Below are 20,487 nucleotides of genomic sequence, written 5' to 3'. Positions count from 1 at the left end.
ATGGATGGGTGGGTGATTTGTAAGGTAAGACAGTGATGAGTGAATGACTGATGGATGAGGGGTGGATGTTGTTTAAGGTAAGATGGGCTGATGGACAGATAACTGATGGATGAATGATGAGTGAACTGATTGCTGAATGGATGATGTTTAAGGTAAGATGGGCTGATAAATGGATGGATGGGTAGATGATGTTTAAGGCTGATGGGCAAATAACTGATGGGTGAATGGAGGTAGAGGCGGTGTTCTGGTGCAATGGATGGAGGGTGGTTGGATGTTTGGAGGCGTCTGGGTAATTTGGAGGACTCCCCAGGTTCAGCTTTCCCTTCCTCCCTGCAGGTGCCCCAGACCCCACGGCGGGCGCAGGCATCGAAGATGCCAACTGCTGGCACCTGGACGAGGATCAGATCCAGGAGCAGGTGAAGCAGCTGCTGTCCAATGGCGGCTACTACGGCGCCAGCCAGCAGCTGCGCTCCATGTTCAGCAAGGTGCCCCGAGGGCTTGGGGGAGTGGGGGCTGGCGCGGAGGCTTGTGACGCCCAGGCGCTGACACCCAGCGCCCCCCCACCTCCCCGTTCCCACGCAGGTGCGGGAAATGCTGCGGATGCGAGACTCCAACGGGGCGCGCATGCTGATCCTCATGACGGAGCAGTTCCTGCAGGACCCGCGCCTGGCACTGTGGCGGCAGCAGGGTGCGGGCATGACGGACAAGTGCCGGCAGCTGTGGGACGAGCTGGGTAAGGCCCAGCCCGGAACTCACCAGGCGCCGGCCCAGCCGGAGAGCAGGGCCTGGCCCTGAATCCTTCCTGCATTCAACTGACAATGATTTCTTGAGCACCTCCTGTGTACCAGGCACTATGCCCGGGTGTTGGGGACCCAGCAGAGAATGAGAGAGAAATCCCTGCTCTGGTGGAGTCTCGTAGGTAGGACAGAAGATAAGACGCAGTAAATATGCTAGAGAAAGAGTCAGCGCGCTTCTGCGGGCCTCTGGTGGCGTGTCTGTGGGACTTGGGCCACAGCCACTGGCGGCTCTGCAGGAGAGAGATAGGCAATCTCTTCCCGTGCAGGTTACACCCTTGGAAACCCAGTGGAGGACCAGCCAGGAGCTGGTTCTGACATGACAGCAGTGAGTAAAATAGCAGAAGTATGTTCTCTGATAGTTCTGGAAACCAGAAGTCCACTCTCTTGGGGAGGGGCCTCCCTCCCGGGCCCTCCCTCCCTCCCTTGCTTCCTGTAGCTGGTGATTGCCAGCAGTCTGGAGCTTCCGTGGCTAATAGATTCATTGCTTCAGTGTCTGTCCGCCTCTGGTGTCACAGCATCCTCTCTGTGTCTCCAGGTCCACATGTTCATGTTCTTTTGATCATTGGATTGTTGTTGCTGTTGTTGTGTACCATAGAGTCAGAACCAACCCATAGCTGACCCTCCAGTGGGTTTTCAGAGGCAGTTAACCTCACGAGAGGAGATTGTCCATCCTTCTTCTTCAGAGCAGCTGATGGCCTCGAACCAAGTGCCTTCGGGATTGCAGCGCAGATTCTTGTCACTAGGCCATCAGAGCTCCCTTATCACTGTATTACAGCCTATCATATTCCTGTCAAACCTTGTCTTAGATCCAGGGCTGCAGTACAAATATCGAAAAGTCATTTTTTAAATTTTTTTTTATTATTATTTTTTGTGCATGTACCGTCCAATCAGATCTGACTGGTACAGGAGGAAATTGTCCCTCCTTCTCCGGCAGAGCATCTGGTGGATTCAAACCATGTACCTTTGGGATTCCAGTACAGCTTCTTGCCACTAGGCCACCAGAGCTCCCCTGAAAAGTCATATTTTTTAAGAACAGCAGTGTCTTAACGTTTTTGGAAGCTAAATGCCCAAATTACGTTTCGGGCCATGGTGAGTCCTTCTGAAGGTTCTGAGAAAATAGTCTTGTGTTTGCCTCCTTGTGACTGCAGCAGGTGTGCTCAGTGCTTCTTGGCTGCTTAGAGATGCATCTCCTTCTGCTGTAACATGCATCCCATCTCCCTGCATTGTGGCTCAGTCTCCATGTCTTCTTTTATAAGACACTAACAAACAGATCTGTCCTGGAGACTGAAACCAGTCTGCTCCCTGGAGGCAAGGATTTTTTTTTTACTTTTTTTCAAAAATTTAAATGAAAGTTTACAGAGACTTAGGGTTTCCAGTCATTCATTGTTTCTGGAGGCAAGGATTTTGAGGCTCCATCTCACACTTTGGGCATGTGGCCAGGAGGAACCAGTCCTTGGAGAAGGGCATCATGCTCGGAAGGGTGGAGGGACAGCGCAGGAGAGGAAGCCCCTGGATGAGATGGATTGATACAGTGACTGGAGAAATGGGATTAGGTCTGTCAGAGACGATGAGACTAGCTCAGGATAGGGCAGGTTTCGGAGCGAGTGTACGTAGGGTCGCTGTGAGTCACAGGCTCCTCGATGGCACATAACAACAGTGAGCAGCGTGCAGAATCGGGCAGCGTTTCCTCCTGTTGGTCATAAGGACGGTGAGTCGGAGCGGACTCGATGGTACCAGTCAGATAGGCTGGTGGTGCAGTGGTGAAGCACGCAGCTGCTAGCCAGAGAGTCAAGGATTTGAACCCACCAGTCATTCTGCAGGAGAAAGACATGAGAGGCTGCTACTGTAAAAACGTCTTCTGCCTTGGAAACCCTCTATGGCAGTTCTGTTCTATTCTGTAAGTTAGAATTGACTGGGTAGCAATGGATCACGACTCGCCCTGCTCCAGTACGGACTCATTAACTACCCTAGTATCTCCAGAACTCATCACTTAACTCTCGTTGAATCAGAACTCTGCAAATCAGAACTCACGGCTGCCCCTCCAGTGGGTTTTGGAGGCTATACATCGCACGGGAAGAGAACATCTTTCTCCCATGGAGCCACTGGTGATTTCAAACCACCACAGGGACACCTTGGGAGTGTAAGAACTCCCTGGTATGTCCAAAGGAAGACCCCATGTCCCCAGACCTCACGTCCCCAGACAGGGACACATTCACAGGCTCGGGCTTTTGGCTTCAACACAGCATTTGAGAGGACACAATTTGATTCATAGCCAGCTTCATCTTAGCCCGATTACACCTGTAGAATCTACACCCAGGTAAGGTCTCAGTCACAGATTCTAGGCGGACAGGCATTTTTTGGTGGGACACTATTCAACCAGGGACAGCTGGGCGGTATGACCCAGTCGCCTTCATCACTACTCACTGGAACACAAAGCAGCCATGAAGGGAGCAGAAATGGGTGCCCATAGCTATGTTCCAATAAAACTTTATTTATGGACATTTTTAGCTATTTGAATTCTTTATCATTTTTACAAACCACAAAACATTTTTTTGTTGTTTTTACCATTTAAAAATGGTTGTCCCGTGGACATGTAAACACATTCCACTGAGATGTTAGAAGGGCTGTAGGGGGGAAAACACCGCCATAGAGAGACCCCAGTGCCTGGGTTCGAATCCTGACTTCCAGTTAACCAGCTGTGTTGTATGTGAACAAATTCGTTTCCCCCTCCATGCTTCCGGAAGGGAACTCTGAGGAGTTCTGCTGCTGACTCAGAGGCAGCACCTGTCTGGTGGTCTGAACCCACAAGTGACTCTCAGGATGAAAGATGCACAGTCTCCCCCTGTGCAATGTACAGCCTCTGAAAATTCTCTGGAGGGTCAGCTGTGAGTCAGTTTTGACTTAGTCACAGAGTCTGAGTGCGCATCTCAAGTGTCTGACCTTTAAGGCCAAGAGGACGTCACTGGTGCCAGAGACAGAGAGCTGAGCAGGGCTGGCGCACACTAAGCCCTCATTGTGTGTGTGTTTGCTGCCCTCTCCCCAGGGGCCCTGTGGGTCTGTGTCGTCTTGAGCCCCCACTGCAAGCCAGAGGAGAGGGCTAGCTGGATGCAGCTGCTTTGCAAGTGGGACCAGCTGGAGGTGTGCCCCCTGGAGGAGGGCAACTACGCCTTTGATGGCCCCAGCCTGCAGCCCACCGTGGCCCCCAGCTCAGGTAGGCGGGCACTCCCTGAGCCTGCAGAGAGGCGGGTGAGGTACGGGGCAAGGTGGAGTGTGTACCCAGGGCAAGGAACCGTGGGCAGCCCCAGGGGGACAATGAATAGGACAGTGGAGATGCCTCTAGTCTTGGCTGGTGTCCTGACAGTCTTCTGTTACCAGCAATGGAGACAGAGAAGAAGAGGGAAAAATAAAGCCAAACAGAGAAAGGAGAGAGAAAGAGAGAGGCGTGGAAATAGATGAGAGAGTAGAGGGAGAGAGAATGAGATTTTTTTTTTTTTGAAAGGGGGTGTGTAGGGCAGAGACATGAATACTATGGGAAAAGGACAGACAGAGTTCTGGACAATTAATTCCTCAATGCCCATTTGTATATAATGGGTCTATAATAGCCACACACATGCTCTTTCAAGGGGCTGCTGTAAGAATTTAGGGAGATTAGACACCCTCATCATGCCGCCCAAAGGCACACCTGGTAGGGGTCCCGTCCACCAACCATGCCCCCTCACCAGGCTGCCCCACCCCTGTCCCCAGGCCTGGAGGTGGCAGCCGCAGCTTCCCGTCACACGGTGTTCAGCCGAGCCCTGCAGGCCGGGGAGCTGCACTGGAGTGACAGCCACCTGCAGCGGATCCTGGCCAGCGACTCCTACGGCCCCAGCCTCAAAGGCAGCGTGAGCAGCGGTGACAAGCTGAGCTTCGACCCCCAGGGCCGCCCGCTCTGGCTGGGAGAGCCCTTCCCCACAGCCTGCGCCCGCGTGGACACCCTGCGCGCCCACGGGTACCTGCGACAGGCCCTGCGGCTGGCAGGCGCCATCGTCAACACGCTCCGGCTGCAGCGGCGGCATCAACTCGAGAGCTACAAACAGCAGAAAAAAGGTGGGCGCTCTGTCAGCTCCACATGAACAAGGTCAGCCAGCAGGGGCAGGGGTGCTGGGAAAATAGAAACCACTCGGGTATTCCTTTAGAGCAGAAGGGAATTACTAGGGAAATAAACAGGACTTAGAAGACCTACAAAGGCCTACAGCTGTCAAAGTTGCCACAAACCCAGGGGTACCCCAGAATGTGTTGGCAAACCCTGTGTGCTTCAGATGGTCCCATACCTGCTCACGATCCTACAGAATAATAGGAGTGAGGTGGTGCCTCCCTCTGCCCCACCTCCACGTCTCATACTCCAGGGCTGGGAGGAAGGAGCCTTTCAGGGGTGCAGGCCTGGTAGGGTCAGGCATCTGAGATACAGGAAGAGAGTGTCCTAGTTTTTAAACATGAGCTACAGATTCTGATTTGTGTGGGTTAACAACAATAATAATAATACTGGATGAGCAAAAGGAATGAAAGACCCCATCTGAGGACTGCATATGGTAGGGGTACCAGGTGAGACCTGGGAAGTAGCCAGGCTGATGAATCAGAAGACAGAAGCTGAGACCGGGGAACCAGGCAGAGCCCCTGTCACAGCCTGCGGGCCTCAGGGGAGATAGAGGTGGAGATCTTAAGGATGTCACCTTACCCACGAGAATGGGGAGGGCCAAGAGGCTCCAGGTGGAAGGAACAGCGTGGGCTGGAGCCCAGAGGCAAAAGAGAACTCCACTGTGGGAGGAGATTGGGGACGATGAGGCAAGTGCCACCCTGCCAAGCTCCCCATGGAAGCTGAGCTGGTTTTATCTTGTCAGAGCTGAAAGGGACTCGGCTGGTGTCTCTGTGACCTGCCGGGGGTCTAGGCCTGTTGCGGAGATGAGAGCTACTGTGGGATTCAGGGGTTTAAAAGATGGCAGCTGGGTGGTAGAGTGTTAAAGGGTGGAGTTCAGGGCAGGATCTGAGCCCCTTTCCCCCTGGCAGAGCTGCTCCAGAAAGGCACCACCTGCATCACCAACACGGAGGGCTGGGTGGGCCACCCTCTGGACCCCATCGGCTGTCTCTGCAGGGCGCTCCTGGAGGCCTGTCGCCTAGAGGAAGAGACCCTCTCTCTTTACCCAGGTATCTACATCCAGGACCCCTTAGAGAAGGGGGGGCAGTCCCACCCCTTGGCCATGCCTATTGGTCAGGGCCAATGCCAGTGTCCATGGAGGTCTTTCTGTCCTGGGCCTCAGGACCCTGGCCCATGGAGTGTGCTGAGGGCCAGGGTATTTGCTTGCAGGACCTCCCCAAAGCCCACCTCCAGTGTCTCTGCTTGGGTTGGGGAGTGTCCCGGAGAATGGGATTCCCTGAAGCCTGTGTCCATCCCCCACAGATGTGGGGCTGGAGAAGCGGAAGGTGGCCTACCAGCACGTGCCGGTGCCAGGGAGCCCCGGGGAGTCCTACTTCGCGCTGGCGCTGGAGGTGGCTTTACTGGGCCTGGGGCAGCAGCGAGCCATGCCCGAGGGGCTGTACGCCCAGGACAAGGTGGTACGCAATGAGGAGCAGCTGCTGGCCCTGCTGGAGGAGGTGGAGCTGGACGAGCGCCTGGTGCAAGTGCTGCGCAAGCAAGCTGGGCTGCTGCTGGAAGGTGAGGCCCGCCTCCTGGCCCTTGATAGGTTAACCTAGGAACAGCAGATTTTCCTATCCTGTGCCATCCTCTGTGCTCAAGCCCATTGTTGCAGTTTCTAGGTCAGTTCATTGCCTTGAGTGTCTCCCTTTCTTTCCCTGACCCTCTGCCTTTCCCAGCATGATGTCTTTTTTTCCAAGGGCCGGCCCTTCCTGACTGCATGCATGGCCAAAGTACGCAGGACGAGGTTTCACCATCCTTGCTTTAAGGAGCACTCTGGTTGCACTCCCTCCAAGACAGATTTGTTTGTTCTTTTGGCAGTCCAAGGAATATTCAATACTCTTCACTAACACTACAATTCAAAGGCATTTTTTTTCAGTCTTTCTTCTTCGTTGTCTAACTTTCAGGAAGCATAAATACCATACTGAAAGTATCATCACTTGAGTCAGGTGCACCTCAGTCTTTAAACTGATATCCTTACTGCTAAACTCAAACTCATCGCCATTGAGGAAGTCAGCAGCCGGCTTTGACCTGGAATGATTCTGTGAATACACAGAATAAAGCGCTGCCTGTGCCCGTCCATTCTCACAATCCTGGCTGTGCTTGACCCATTATTACAGCCACTGTGATGGTCTGTCTTGTTGAGAGTCTTCTTTTGTGCTGACCCCCTCCTTTACCAAGGGCGGTACTGATGACATGCCTTAAGTATGTGAGGTGAAGTCTCACCATCTGTGCCTCTCAGGAGCACTCTCGCGGCTCGTCTTCCCAGACAGATTTGTTTGTTCCTGTGGCAGTCCATGGGATGATAGTTGGTATTCTTCGCCATCACCACTATTCAAAAATACTAAAAGACCATGCAGTATCCACTTATTCTTCTCAAATGAGTGTTTCTTGGCTTATTTACAGGTTCCACATGAGCACAGTTAAGGTTCTGGAGTTCCCGTTCTTTGCAATGGCATATGTAATTTTTAATTATCCACACAGTCGAATGCCTTTACATAGGTTATAAAGCGCAGGTAAACACCTTTCTGGTGTGCTCTCCTTTCAGCCCAAAGAGGTCGTCAGCAATGCCATCCTTAGTTCATGGTCTCTTCTGAATCCAGTTTGAATTTGATAGTCTCCTGTGGATGTTGAGGATCTGAACCACATAACTTTTGCATTGGCACTGTTATTGCTTACCACTAAATCACCAGAACTCCCTCTAAATATGTTGTCGTTGTGTGCTGTCGAGTTGGAACTGACCCATGGCTAACCCTCCAGTGGGTTGTCAAGAGGCAGTTTAATTGCACAGTAGGAGACTGCCCATCTTTCTCTCAAGGAGCAGCTAGTGGATTTGAACTGTGTGTCTTTAGAATTGCAGTGAAGCTCCTTACCATTAGACCACAAGAGCTCCCTAAATACTGCAATCCCAGAGGTTCACAGTTCGAAGCCACCAGATGCTCTGCTGGAGAAGGAGGGGCAATCTCCTCCTGTACCAGTCAGATCTGATTTGACAGTACACACAAAAAATAATAGTATTTTTTTTAAAAAAAGAACTCCCTAAATAAATATATAAGCATCTATATATATGTTGTTGTTACGTGCTGTCAAGTTGCCTGTGACTCATAGCAATCTTAAGTACAACAGCTCTGAACGCTTCTCTATTGATGTGCTGTTCCAGTCGTTTTGGGATCATTTTCAGCAAGATCTTGCTTGGATGTAACATTAATGATATTGTTCAATGATTACCATACTTTGTCGGGTCACTTTTTTTTTTAATGGGAATGAATATGGATCTCTTCCAGTCAGTTGGCCAAGTGGCTGTCCTCCAGATTTTTTGCCACAACCTGGTGAGCACATCCAGAGCGCATCTGTTTGTGAAATATGCCCCTTGACATGCCATCATACATGATATGTGATTCGTAGACATGTGTCTATATAAGAATATGTATGTACATTACTAAAGAGACACGTAGATTTATTTCTTAGGGTTAGTATTTGAATTAGTGTAAAGGTTAGGGTTAGAATTCGTGTCAGGGTGAGAGTCAAGCTGTTTTTTCGTAATCTTCAAGATTTGACTTGCATGTCAAATGAGAGTGTTTGATAATTTCCACATTCTGTTGAGTCACTATTTTTTTTTGGTAGTAGGTACACATCTGGATCTTTTCCTGTAACTGTCTCCCTGATTCCTCGGCACAGGTGAATGGGTACGCCTGGCACTGCATCTGTCAGCTGCAGTACCTCAGCTGATGTTCTGTCTCTGCTTGGAGCCCTGTTTCTCCCTTGGTGCTGAGTGCACCTCGGGCTTCTTCAGTGCCTTTGGCCCTTTATCATATGCTGCCTCCTGAAATGATAGCGTCTCAACCAGCTCTTTTTGGTACAGTGGCTCTGTGTAGTCCTTCATTTTATTTTGAAATTTCCTGCATCCGTCAGTATTCTGCCCATAGACTCCTTCACAGTTGTGACTTGAAGCATGCACTGTTTGCTTCATTTGCTTTTCAGCTTGAGCGGTGCTGAACGTATTATCTATCCCTTTTGGTTTCCTCACTCCAGGTCTTTGCATATTTCATTATAGTGTTTATCTTCTCTCAGCCCTTCAGATCTTCTGTTCAGCACTCCTGCTTCATCTTTTCTGCTTTTCACTCTTGTTTCTCTTTTATTTCCTGCCTCTTTAATGACTTTCTGCTTTATTCATGTTTGATGTGCTTGATATCATTCCACAGTTCATCAGGTCTTCAGTCATTACTGTTCGGTCCATCAAATATATTTTTTTGAGATGATCTCTAAACTCAGATGGAATATAGTCTAAGTTGCCCTTCCCTCTGGCACACTTGTTTGCCTTTTCTTCAACTTCACTTTGAACTTGCATCTGGATAATTGTGAGTTCTTGGCCATGTCCTGACTGATGATATCACAAGCTTCTTCCTACTCCCTTTCCACTGATTATAGTCCATTTGATTCTTGTGTATTCCATCCACTAAGTCACAATTAGAGTGCTCTGGTGGCTTCTTGTTGTTGTTGTTAAGTATCGTTGAGTCTAGTATGACTGATAGTGGCCCCTATGAACAACACATGAACCCTGTCCTATCCTGCACCGTCTTCATCATCTCTGACACACTTGAGCCCACTGCTGTAGTTACTGGGTCAGTTCATCTCAAAGGAATCGTGCTACCAACTCAACAGTATATGGTTTGAACCTGCTAGCTGCTCTGGGGGAAAAAAAGATAGTCTCTTCCCATCTAATTCACAGCCTCTGAAAACTCACTGAAGGGTCAGCTGTGGGTCAGTTCTGACTCTGTGATTCACAACAACAAAGTAACCATTTATATTTTTTCTTAAAAAGCCGGTTGCAAGAAATAACTAAAAAAAACCCTTCCTCCCATCACATCGGAACTGACTCATAGCTGACCCTCCAGGGGGGATTTTGGAGGCTGTAAATCACACAGGAGGAGGCTGCCTATCTTTCTCCCCTCGCTGGTGGGTTCTAAGCATCAGAGAGGTGCTGTTTTTGGGTTAACAGGCCAAATAAATCACTGGCCATACAGGAATCTATCCTACGCTCCCTAACCTCATTTCTGTCACAAAGGCCGTATATTCCAGCCATCAAACCTGCTTTTTCATTTCTAACTTTTGCATCCCAATCACTAGTTATTATGAATGGATCTTAATTGTATGTCTAATGAATTTCAAACTGCAAAAGTTTGTCGAATCCCTCCATTTCTTCCTCTTTGCCACGGCAGCGTCATGCCTGTTTTTTTTGTACCTTTAGTGTTTGCTGCGTGAATTTGAACGACAGTCATAGTAACACATGGTCCTTTTGTGCATATGGACACTGCCCTATCACTGACCGCACTGCACTTGAGGAGAGGTCTTGAAATGCTCTTGGTAACAAATGAGATGCTGTTCCTCCTCAGTTTGGCATTCCTGCTGTGGTGGACCAGGCGTGTGTCCTCCTTTCTGTCCTCGCCGTGACTCCTCATCCCAGGGGAGTGCTCCAGCCCCTGCCCCTCTTCAGGGATCTGCTCATCTGCCTGTCACAGCCAGGATCTGGGGAGACCTGGGGAGGGGCAGAGACAGGCTCACACCTGGGGGCTTAACTCGAGCTGCCCTGCAGGGGGCCCCTTCAGCGGCTTCGGAGAGGTGCTGTTCCGAGAGAGCGTGCCCATGCACACCTGCGCCCGCTACCTGTTCACCGCGCTGCTGCCCCACGATCCTGACCTGGCCTACCGCCTGGCGCTCCGAGCCATGAGGTGATGACAGGGGGCTGGGGATGTGGGCACCGGGGTGGGAGGGCAGGAAGCAGCTTAGGGGACCCACCCTCCTGCCTGCACTCAACATCCTGGTTAATCTAATCTCCCTCACATTCAAGGCTGTTTCTCCTTTTTTTGAGACATATACACATGTCATATTGTTTAGAATTTCAGAAATGTTGGTACAGTATTCAAAAGGTACAGAAAGGCAGGTCTTTTTCTATATACACATATCTCTAGCTACTTGCTTCTCCTCTCTGGAGTCAGACAGTGTCACCCATTCCCATTGATGTGGAGTTGATTCCAATTCATAGCAGTCCTATAGGCTGGAGTGGAAGAGCCCCACAGGGCTTCCGGGGCAGCCACATCTTTCTACTGCAGAACAGTAGACTTAACCCATTGGCCTTTCAGTTAGCATTGCACCACCAGGACCCCTTAGACAATGTTACCCCCTTATAAATCTGATCTACTGTAGTTCTAGAATCTCAGTCTCAGGCAACGTCTAGATCTATGCAAACCTTTGACCTGAACTTGAAAGTTGGTATTCCTTCTACACAAATGGCAGCATCATGCCTGTTTTCTTTGTACCTTAGTGATCATGAACCCAGCACCTTAGAGGACTGGTCCGATCATCTAGGAGAATCCCTGTTTTCTCCCACTCTGGGCAGGCACCTGTGAGCTGATAGACAAGTTATGCCTTTTCCAAAAGCTGCTACAGGGAATAACCTCATCATTTCTCATGCACACGCCGTCAGATCTGACCACTACTACTCTCTGATCCCTTTCTCTGGAGACACTGACCGACAGCGTAGGGTGTGAGTGTTGTTGTTGTTGTTGCTGTGTGTACTATCGAGTCAGAACAGGCTGGTTTTCAGAGGAGTTAATTTAATTGGAGGAGATTGTCCATCCTTCTCCCAGAGCAGTTTGTGGATTCAAACTGCGTGCCTTCAGGATTGCAGTGCAATTTCTTACCACTAGGCCACCAGAGCTCCCAGGAAGAGCTTCCTTCCCCATAAAAGGAAGCTCTGGTGGTGTAATAAAAAGACTGGGAAGAAATAATCCATAAAAGGAAGTTCTGGGTTGTTTGTGTTTTTTTTTAAAAAAAAAAAAAGCAAAAGCTGCTCCAGTGGTGTACTCTGTAGCAAATTAAACCACTAATCCAAGGCCAAAAGTCTCAGCAGTTCGAATTCACCCATAGCTCTGCAGGAATAAAGGTAGACAGTCTCTTTCAATGATGATTTAAAGCTTCAGAAACCTGCCCGATGGGAGATGGCTGTGGGTTGGAACTCGAAGGCAGTGAGAGAGGAAATCCGGAAAAGCCAGGATTTAGAAAACACCTCCATCTATAGCAAGACTTTTTGTCTAAGTCAGGGCTCAGCTGACCACTGTCGCATCCACTCTAAGTCCAGTTTCTTCTCGTTTTTTGGTGTGTTGGGGGTTTTAACAACTCATGAAATAAGAATGATTTTTGTTTTTGCTGTTGTTTTGTGCCTGAGACTCATAGTGACCGTATATACTGCAGCCCTAAACCCTGCTCGCCTGTGCCAATCGTACTGTCTTTGACACACCTACCCCCATTACCCCAGTCACTCTATTAATCAATCTCATGGATGGTCTTCCTCTCCTGTGCTTTCCCTCCACCCTCCCAAGCATGACGTCCTTCTCCAAGGACTGGTCCCTCCTTGCAACATGTCCAAAGTATGTCAGACGAAGCTTCGGAATTCTCATCTCCAAGGAGCAGCCTGGTCTCTCCCTCTCTAGGACAAACCTGTTTATTCTCCTAGCAGTTCATGGTCTATTCAATACTCTTCTCCAGCACCACAACTCATAGGCATCCATTCATTCTCTTTCTGTCATCCCTAGTCATTGTCCAGCTTTCAGATGCATAGCAAGTGATTGCAAAGACTATGGCCTAAATCAGGCGCAGCTTAGTCTCCAGACTGACATCGTAGCTCTTCAGTACTTTGGAGGAAATCTCTGACAATGATTTCTCTTTTTTTTGCTGTATTGGTGTGAATATACACAGCAGAATATACCCCAGTACAACTTCCACACATGTACAATTCAGTGACACTGACTACATTCTTCACGTTGTGCCACCATTTTCATGTTCCTTTTCTGAATTACTCCTCCCCCATGAATGACACCTCACTGCCCCTAAGCTCTCTGTCTCTTCCAGTCACTGTTTTCTCTTTTATCCCCCTGTACATCAATCTTAAGAGAGGACACTATGCTTTTGCATTTTTTTTAAAGTGATTGAGGGGAAAAGCAAAGGAAGAAAAATTCTGTGACAACTGAAAAGTATATGCAATTCAAATTTCAGTGTCCAGAAATAAAGTTTTATTAGAACACAGCCACACCCATTTGTTTACTTAGTCTATGCCTTTTTTTTTAATACTACTGTGACAGAGTTGAGTCCTTTCAACAGAGACCAAATGGCAAAGCTGAGAATACTTGTTGAAAAGGCTGCACACCCCTGATCTAAGTCCACGGTGCATACTGCAGATTATCATCCTCGAAACAGCTTAGCAGAGTCCATGTTCTCACCTTCATTTTGCACTTGAAGAAAATGACATGTCGAAGATCACACAACAGGGGTATTTAATGTTTAAATAGAGTTGTTGTGCTTCTTAGTTAAATCTAGCTATTTTCAGTACGTTTCTGAACAACAAACTAAAAACATTTGCCCTGGATCCCAACTCATGGGGACAGAGACCCACATGTGTTAGAGTAAAACTGTTCTCCAGTGGCTGGTTTCTGGAAGGAGAGCATCAGCCGCTGGGTAGACTCAAAACTCCGATCTTGAGGAGCTCTGGTGGTCTAGTGGCAAGAAGCTGCACTGCAATCCCAGAGGTATGTAGTTCAAATCCACCAGATGCTCTGCTGGAGAAGAAGGGGCAGTCTCCTGTACTAGTCAGATCTGATTTGATGGTACACACACAAGAATTTTTTTTTTGTCCAACCTTTTGGTTACTAGCCAAGCAAGTTAACCATTCGCACCACTCAGGGGACACATATGTAAATGTCACTGGACCATTTGGCTGTATTGGCTTGGACATGGAATCGTCCAGTAAGTGTTTTTTTTGTTCACCTACAACATACCAAGTATTGTTCTGACTGCTGCAGATAGACAAAACCAAGAGCCAAAACCACTGTGGTTAAGTTGATTCCACCTCATAGCAGCCCTAGAGAAACCCTTTCGGGCGGCAGAGAACTGCCCCGTTGGGTTTCCAAGGCTGTAAATCTTTACTAGAGAAGGCTACCACAGTGTTCTCCTAGGAGGGTCTAGTGGATTTGAACTGCTGACCTTTTTGGTTAGCAGCCGAGCCCTGTAGCTCCTGGTGCAGACAGGCAGTGAACAAAAAAACCCTCTGCCCTCGTAGAGCTGACAAACAGATGCTAAAGAAACAGATAAAGACATTGTATACCAGACCATGGCAAATTTGATGGGAAACCTAGAATGGGGAAGGGGCAGTTTTACAAGTGCCAGGATGTCAGAAAGAGCTCACTTAGAAGGCACTTGAGCAAAGGAAGTGAGGGAGGAGCCATAAGGAGAGTGAGGTGGAGGACACAGCACATGCAAAGGCCCTGTGGTGACATCGAAGTGAGTGGACTGGATGAGGGAGTAAGGTCACAGAGGGGATGCAGGAGGGCCACATCAGGACAGACATTATCAAATAAGCGCTGCACCTCCTTCTCTGTAGCCATGGGCGCATAAACAGAGCATTGGTTATTTAACCAGTTCCTTGATGGGCATTCCCAGAATTTGTGCAGCCCCTGCAGTGCACATACCTCCTATCTTCTGGGTGCCAGGGCTTGGGGGCCCACAGAGGGGCAGCTTGAACTAGGGCAGAGGCCTCCCTGTCTTAGAGAGGGCACACAGCCTCACTGGGGCCTGCTTTGTGCCTCACCCCAGGCTGCCCGTCCTGGAGACTGCGTATCCAGCCGGAGAACCTCACCCCAACCCACTGGACTCCATCGTCAGCAACCGCTTCCCCCGCTGGTTCATCCTGGGCCACCTGGAGACCCGCCAGTGCGAGCTGGCCTCCACCATGCTGACAGCCGCTAAAGGTGAGGACAGCACCCCCCCACCCTTGAGCCTTTGGTCCAATTCCCTCGATTTTCACCGAGCACCTGCTAGGCGCTGGGCACTGTCCTGGGTGCTGGAATAGAGCAGGGAAGAAAACCTTGCCATCCCTGTCCCTGCAGGGTTTCTCACCTAGTCAAGGAAAGAGTTAGCCAGGTAAAAACCCAAGCCCTAACCCAGAGTGCTGCATTGGCTCCGACCCATGTGGGGCCTGTAGCACAGAGTCAAGCTGCCCCACAGGGTCACCAAGGCTGTGAACCTTTGTGGAAGCAGCAGACTGACTCAGCCTTCTCCAGTGGGGCAGCAGGTGAGTTTGAACCCAGAGAGTTAAACATTTAAAACAAGAGACATTTGAATAAAGCCCCGAAGCAGGAAGGAGCCAGGCAGAGATGGGGGAAGGTGCTCCAGGCAGGGGCCACAGCCTGTGTCCCTCTTCTGGTATGTTTAAGGGACACAAAGCGGAGAGAATGTAGGCTCCAGGCCAGTGGTGATAACAGTGATAAAAGCTGGTGTTTATGGTGTTCTTCCCATGTCACTGCTTTACTAGTGTGGCTCACCTCGACACTTTAAGGCGAGAACTAACCCATCACTATGTTGTTGTTGTTGTTGTTGTTGTGTGCCATCGAGTCGCTTGCGACTTTTACAACAGCCCTAAACTCTGCTCTGTCCTGTGCCAATCGCACCATCTCTGACACTCCCACCCTGATTACCCCAGTCACTGAATCAATCCACCTCATAGAGGGCCTTCCCCTCCTGTGCTGTCCCTCCACCCTCCCAAGCATGATGTCCTTCTCCAAGGACCCGTCCCTCCTGGCAACATGTCCAAAGTATGTTAGATGAAGCCTCAGAATCCTTGCCTCCAAGGAGCCATATGAACCCTTTCCCATATGAATCTGTTTGTTTTCCTAGCAGTCCATGGTACTCTCAATACTCTTCTCCAGCACCACAGCTTAAAGGCATCAATTCTTCTATCCTCCTTAGTCATTGTCCAACTCTCTGATGCATAACCAGTGATTGCAAAGACCATGACCTGTATCAGACACACCTTAGTCTCCAGAGAGACACCATTGCTCTTCAGTACTTTGGCGACGTCCCTAACAGCAGACTTTCCCATGGCAATGCGCCTTTTAATTTCCTTGCTACTGTTCCCAAGAGTGTTGACTGTGGAGCCAAGCAAACTGAAGCTGTGAACAGTCTTAATCTCTTCGCCATCCATCCTGATGCTGCCAATTGGTCCCATCACTATAAGGTTGATTAAACTCACCATGACCCTGTAGGACAAGAGTTGAGCTGACCTGTAGCATTTCCAAGGCTGCCATCTTTACAGAAGTTGATGGCCTTAGTTTTCTCCTTCAGGGTCTCTGCGAGGTTCAAACCACCAACCTTCATGTTAACAGCCAGGTGCATAACCGCTACCACACCTCCTCATTATTACCCATTTAACAGATGTGACAGCTGAGGCACACAGTGACTTGTCCAGCATCACACAACTAGAAAGCGCCAGGACAGAGCTGATACCTTTGGTGACTGGGCTCCAGTCAGTCCCTGAGTCATGTCTTTGAGTAGCCCAGCAGGTGCAGAAGAGAGAACAGGCGGGTATGGGGAGCCAGGGCCTGAACCAGCTGACAGAGCCACTGTCCAGGGCCTCAGGTTTGGCCATCTAGTCTGAGCCCTGTGTCAGGCGGCAGGGCAGTTGGTGGGTGGTGTCCAGCATGCCCCGTCCCTTCCCCTGCCTAGGAGACCCCAAGTGGCTGCATGCGGTGCTGGGCTCCATCCAGCAGAACATCCACTCTCCGGCCCTGCTCTTCAAGCTGGCGCAGGACGCCTGCAAGACAGCCACCCCGGCCAGTGCGCCGCCGGATACCACACTGCTGGGCATCGCGCTGGAGCTCGGCCTCCAGGTGAGGCGGGAGGCGCTGCCTGAGGGTGCAGCCAGAGTGTGAGGTCTGCCCCGAGGGTAGGAGCACAGAGGGTAACAGAACGGGGGTCCTCAGTGGAGGGGCCCATGAGTGTGGGTATCAGTGCAGGTCCTAAAGGTGAAGCTGTCTTGGGTTGATGTCTGAGGGACCCTCAAGGGCAGTCTCCAGGGGGGTCAGAGTGGAGTTAGTAGGTTCTGAGGGTAGGACTGTGGGCTGTGAGTGGGCAGCCTTGAAACAAATGGGGGTGAAGGGCCAGGACCCAGTGATAAGGTCCTTTCTCAGGGGTGAAGGATTCACCCCTGAGGGATCGAGCCCAGGAGAGGGTCAGTGGCTACCTCAGGGCCTGCAGTTGCAGACAAGGGCTGTGACAGTGGCCCGAGGGGTGAGTGCTTGGGCCACCCCAGAGACCAGCATGGGTGGAGTCGCCAGGAGGCAGCTCAACTCAGGAGGGCCGGGATGGGCACGCCGAGATCCTGGAGGGGGCACAGCCTGAAGGACGGCTACAGGCCCTTGGGGTGCAGGGCTGAGGAGGGTGGTGGAGTAAGATAAAGTGAGTCACAGCTTGGCGCAGACCTGTATCCAGCATTCCCAGATAGAACAGGCCAGCGTGGGGTCTGTGGAGGGACGATGTCAACCTGGGGCAACCTCCTTTGCGGGTGGAGCCATTGTGGAGGTGAGGGGACCAGGGCAGGATAGAGAGGAGACAGAGCAATGAGAAGCTTGCCAAAGGTGGGGTCCACGTGGTAGGATGTGGCGGAGAGGTCTCAGGGAAGAGGCAAGCAAGTCGGGTACTCAGGAGAGGGAGGGAGTACGAAACCTGAAGGGCAGGTGGATTTGTGGGGCTTCAACTGCTGAGAAGTTCTTTCTAGAACTTTCCAGTGAGAGGGTGCAGATTGATTTGTGGACCAGGGTACAATCCATGAAGCTTGCAGAATACCAGCAGCAGCAGTAATACGTCATTGCCAACATCAGCCAAATGCTTTCGAGCACCCGTGCAGGGCTTCATTAGAAGAGGTTCAGTTTGCTCTCCCAACAGCTCTTATGAAGTGTACTACTTCTATCCCCATTTGACAGAGGGAGAAACTGAGGTCGGGAGAAATGGGGAGTCACATACAGGACGTATGGCTTGTTGAAGCAGCTTCTCACTTGTGAGCCTATCCCCTCAATAGGCCAGTGCCAGACTTTGGGTGACCACCTCTGTCCCCCACTCCCATCCCCCAGGTGATGCGGATGACCCTGAACACCATGACCTGGCGTCGAAGAGAGATGGTGCGCTGGCTGGTCAGCTGTGCCACGGAGATCGGTGAGAGCCTGTCTGAGTGCCCTGGGTCTAACCCAAGAAACCACCACACACACTTGGTGGCTTGACAACAGACGTTTGCCCTCTCACGGTCTAGAGGCCAGAAGCTTGAAGTTGAAGTGTCGGTGGGACCACGCTCCCTCCAATGTGTCCAGCGCCTCTTCTAACCTCTGCTGATCGCAGCAGTCCTTGGCGTTCCTTAGCTGTGGGAAAACAATCCCACTTTCCTTTGTCCCAAGGTCGTTCTCCCTGTGTGTCCAAATTTCCTTTTATAGGGGCTCTCCTAAATCTACTGTGGCCTCATCTTAGTCTGATTACATCTGCAAAGACTATTTCCAAATAAGGTCAGGTTCACAGGTTCCAGCTGTCTGGGAGTTTGAAGGGATGGTCATTGACCCTGAAGGAGCCCTGGTGGCATGGCTGTCACATTTTGCCCTGCTAACCAGAGGGTTAGTGCTTTAAATCCGCCAAGTGCTCCAGAGAAGAAGGACGGGCACTCACCTTCTGCAAAGATTTGTTTGTTGTTGTGCGCTGTCGAGTTGGAACCCTCCAGTGGATTTTCAGAGGCCGTAAATTGCACAGACAGAGACTGCCCATCCTTTCCCCAAAGAGCAGCTGGTGGATTCGAACCACATGCCCTCAGGATTCCAGGACAGCTTCTTACCACTAGGCCACCAGACCTCCCTCCACAAAGATTGGCAGCCTTGGAAATGCCACGGAGGGACACTCTGGATCGGGATGGGTTTGGTTTGTTGGGTGTTTCAGGGGATGTGGGCCAGCTTCTTTGACTCACCAGCTGCTCCCCAGGAGACGGGTGAGGCATCTACCTCCAGAGAGGTGTACAGCTTGGAAAACTCTGAGGTGGTGTTCCTGTGCCCCACAAGCCTGTTAGATCGTGAGGATAATGCAGGATCGGGCAGGGTTCAGCTCTGCTGTTTGCAGGGTTGCCGGGAGTCATAGTTGACTCAGTGGCTCCTCACAACAACAGCACAGGGTCACTGGAGCTCTGATGTCATAGTCCTTAAGCGTCTTGCTGCTACCCCAAAGGCAGCGCCTCTGTGGCATTTCACATCCACCAGCAGCTCCCCAGCTGACCAGTGGTTCCCTGGACAGAAGAGGTTCCTCTTTTAGATTCCTCTCCCTTGCAATTTACAGCCTTCAGAGACTCGCTGGAGGGTCAGCTATGAGTCACTTCCGACTCCACAGCAATTGCGTTTGAGTGACAGGAACACCGAGTTGGAATCATTGGCAGTCTTTTTTGTGGTTATTTTGGTTTTTTCTTTACTCTGTGATCCAGTACCAGTCTCAGTGGAATCCTCCACCCTGCTCCCTGCCCTTGTTCTCCAGGTAGCACTGAGGGGACCAGGTAGACAAGAGAAGCAGAGCCTTTTCCCTGAATTGAAGCCTCTGCTCAGGGCGAGGCTGGGAGAGGGTTTTTATTACCTAATATAAATGGAGGGCTGGAGGCTGGACAGGCTAACGTGGTTTTGGGAAAGGGGCATTTCTACAAAACTTAGACCCCTACATGAGTTCCAATCCAGTTCTGACCTGCACAGGTACCCTAGGTCTTTGGAGAATAGGGACATGGGGATGTAAAGGGTGCAGATGGCCGCATCGGGGCACACACACTCGCACACACACAGCATTAGGGTACACGCATGTGCACACATGCACAACATCAGAGTACATGCGTGCACATACACAAGGCCTCGGGGTACACAAATGGTCAGAGTACATGCGTGCACATACACAAGGCGTCGGGGTACACACATGCACACTTGCACACAAACTCATGGTACACATGTGCACAGGTACACACGGCTTTGGCGGGGTACTAGCATGTGCGCGCATGCGTGCACGTTACACCCTGCCCCCCTGACCAGTCTCCCGCTTTCCCACCAGGTCCACAAGCCCTGATGAACATCATGCAGAACTGGTACTCGCTCTTCACACCGGTGGAGGCGGCCACCATCGTGGCGGTGACGGGCACCACGCATGCGACGCTGTTGCGGCTGCAGCTGGACGGGCCGCGGCGCGAAGAGCTGTGGGCCTGCGCACGCACCCTGGCCCTGCAGTGCGCCATGAAGGACCCGCAGAACTGCGCCCTGCCCGCGCTCACCCTGTGCGAGAAGAACCACGCGGCCTTCGAGGCGGCCTACCAGATCGTGCTGGACGCGGCGGCGGGCGGCCTGGGCCACGCGCACCTCTTCACGGTGGCGCGCTACATGGAGCACCGGGGCCTGCCGCTGCGAGCCTACAAGCTGGCCACGCTGGCCCTGGCGCAGCTCAGCATCGCCTTCAACCAGGACAGCCACCCGGCCGTCAACGACGTGCTCTGGGCCTGCTCGCTCAGCCACTCGCTGGGCCGCCACGAGCTGTCCGCCATCGTGCCGCTCATCATCCGCAGCGTGCACTGTGCCCCCATGCTCTCCGACATCCTGCGCCGCTGGACGCTCTCGGCGCCCGGCCTCGGGCCCCTGGGCGCCC

At 51.2% G+C, this 20,487-nt stretch overlaps 1 protein-coding gene across 1 annotated transcript in view; it reads left to right on the top strand.

Moving 5' to 3' along the window:
* ZSWIM4 (zinc finger, SWIM-type containing 4) overlaps positions 1 to 20,487 on the top strand; it is a 27,774-nt gene that overhangs the window by 6,947 nt on the left and 340 nt on the right. Inside the window, exons 4-13 of the mRNA XM_006900781.1 lie at positions 337 to 485; positions 583 to 733; positions 3,841 to 4,008; positions 5,841 to 5,978; positions 6,232 to 6,486; positions 10,559 to 10,694; positions 14,611 to 14,765; positions 16,519 to 16,682; positions 17,922 to 18,003; positions 19,903 to 20,485. Of these exons, the coding sequence (XP_006900843.1) occupies positions 337 to 485; positions 583 to 733; positions 3,841 to 4,008; positions 5,841 to 5,978; positions 6,232 to 6,486; positions 10,559 to 10,694; positions 14,611 to 14,765; positions 16,519 to 16,682; positions 17,922 to 18,003; positions 19,903 to 20,485 (1,981 nt within the window). The remainder of the gene's footprint in view (positions 1 to 336; positions 486 to 582; positions 734 to 3,840; positions 4,009 to 5,840; positions 5,979 to 6,231; positions 6,487 to 10,558; positions 10,695 to 14,610; positions 14,766 to 16,518; positions 16,683 to 17,921; positions 18,004 to 19,902; positions 20,486 to 20,487) is intronic.

This window comes from Elephantulus edwardii, unplaced genomic scaffold (genome assembly GCF_000299155.1).
Source record: "Elephantulus edwardii isolate Elephantulus edwardi_28Jun2011 unplaced genomic scaffold, EleEdw1.0 scaffold00296, whole genome shotgun sequence".
Taxonomy (NCBI): Eukaryota; Metazoa; Chordata; class Mammalia; order Macroscelidea; family Macroscelididae; genus Elephantulus; species Elephantulus edwardii.
Note: the sequence above shows the minus strand (reverse complement) of the source record. Positions and strands in the feature narration are given on the sequence as shown.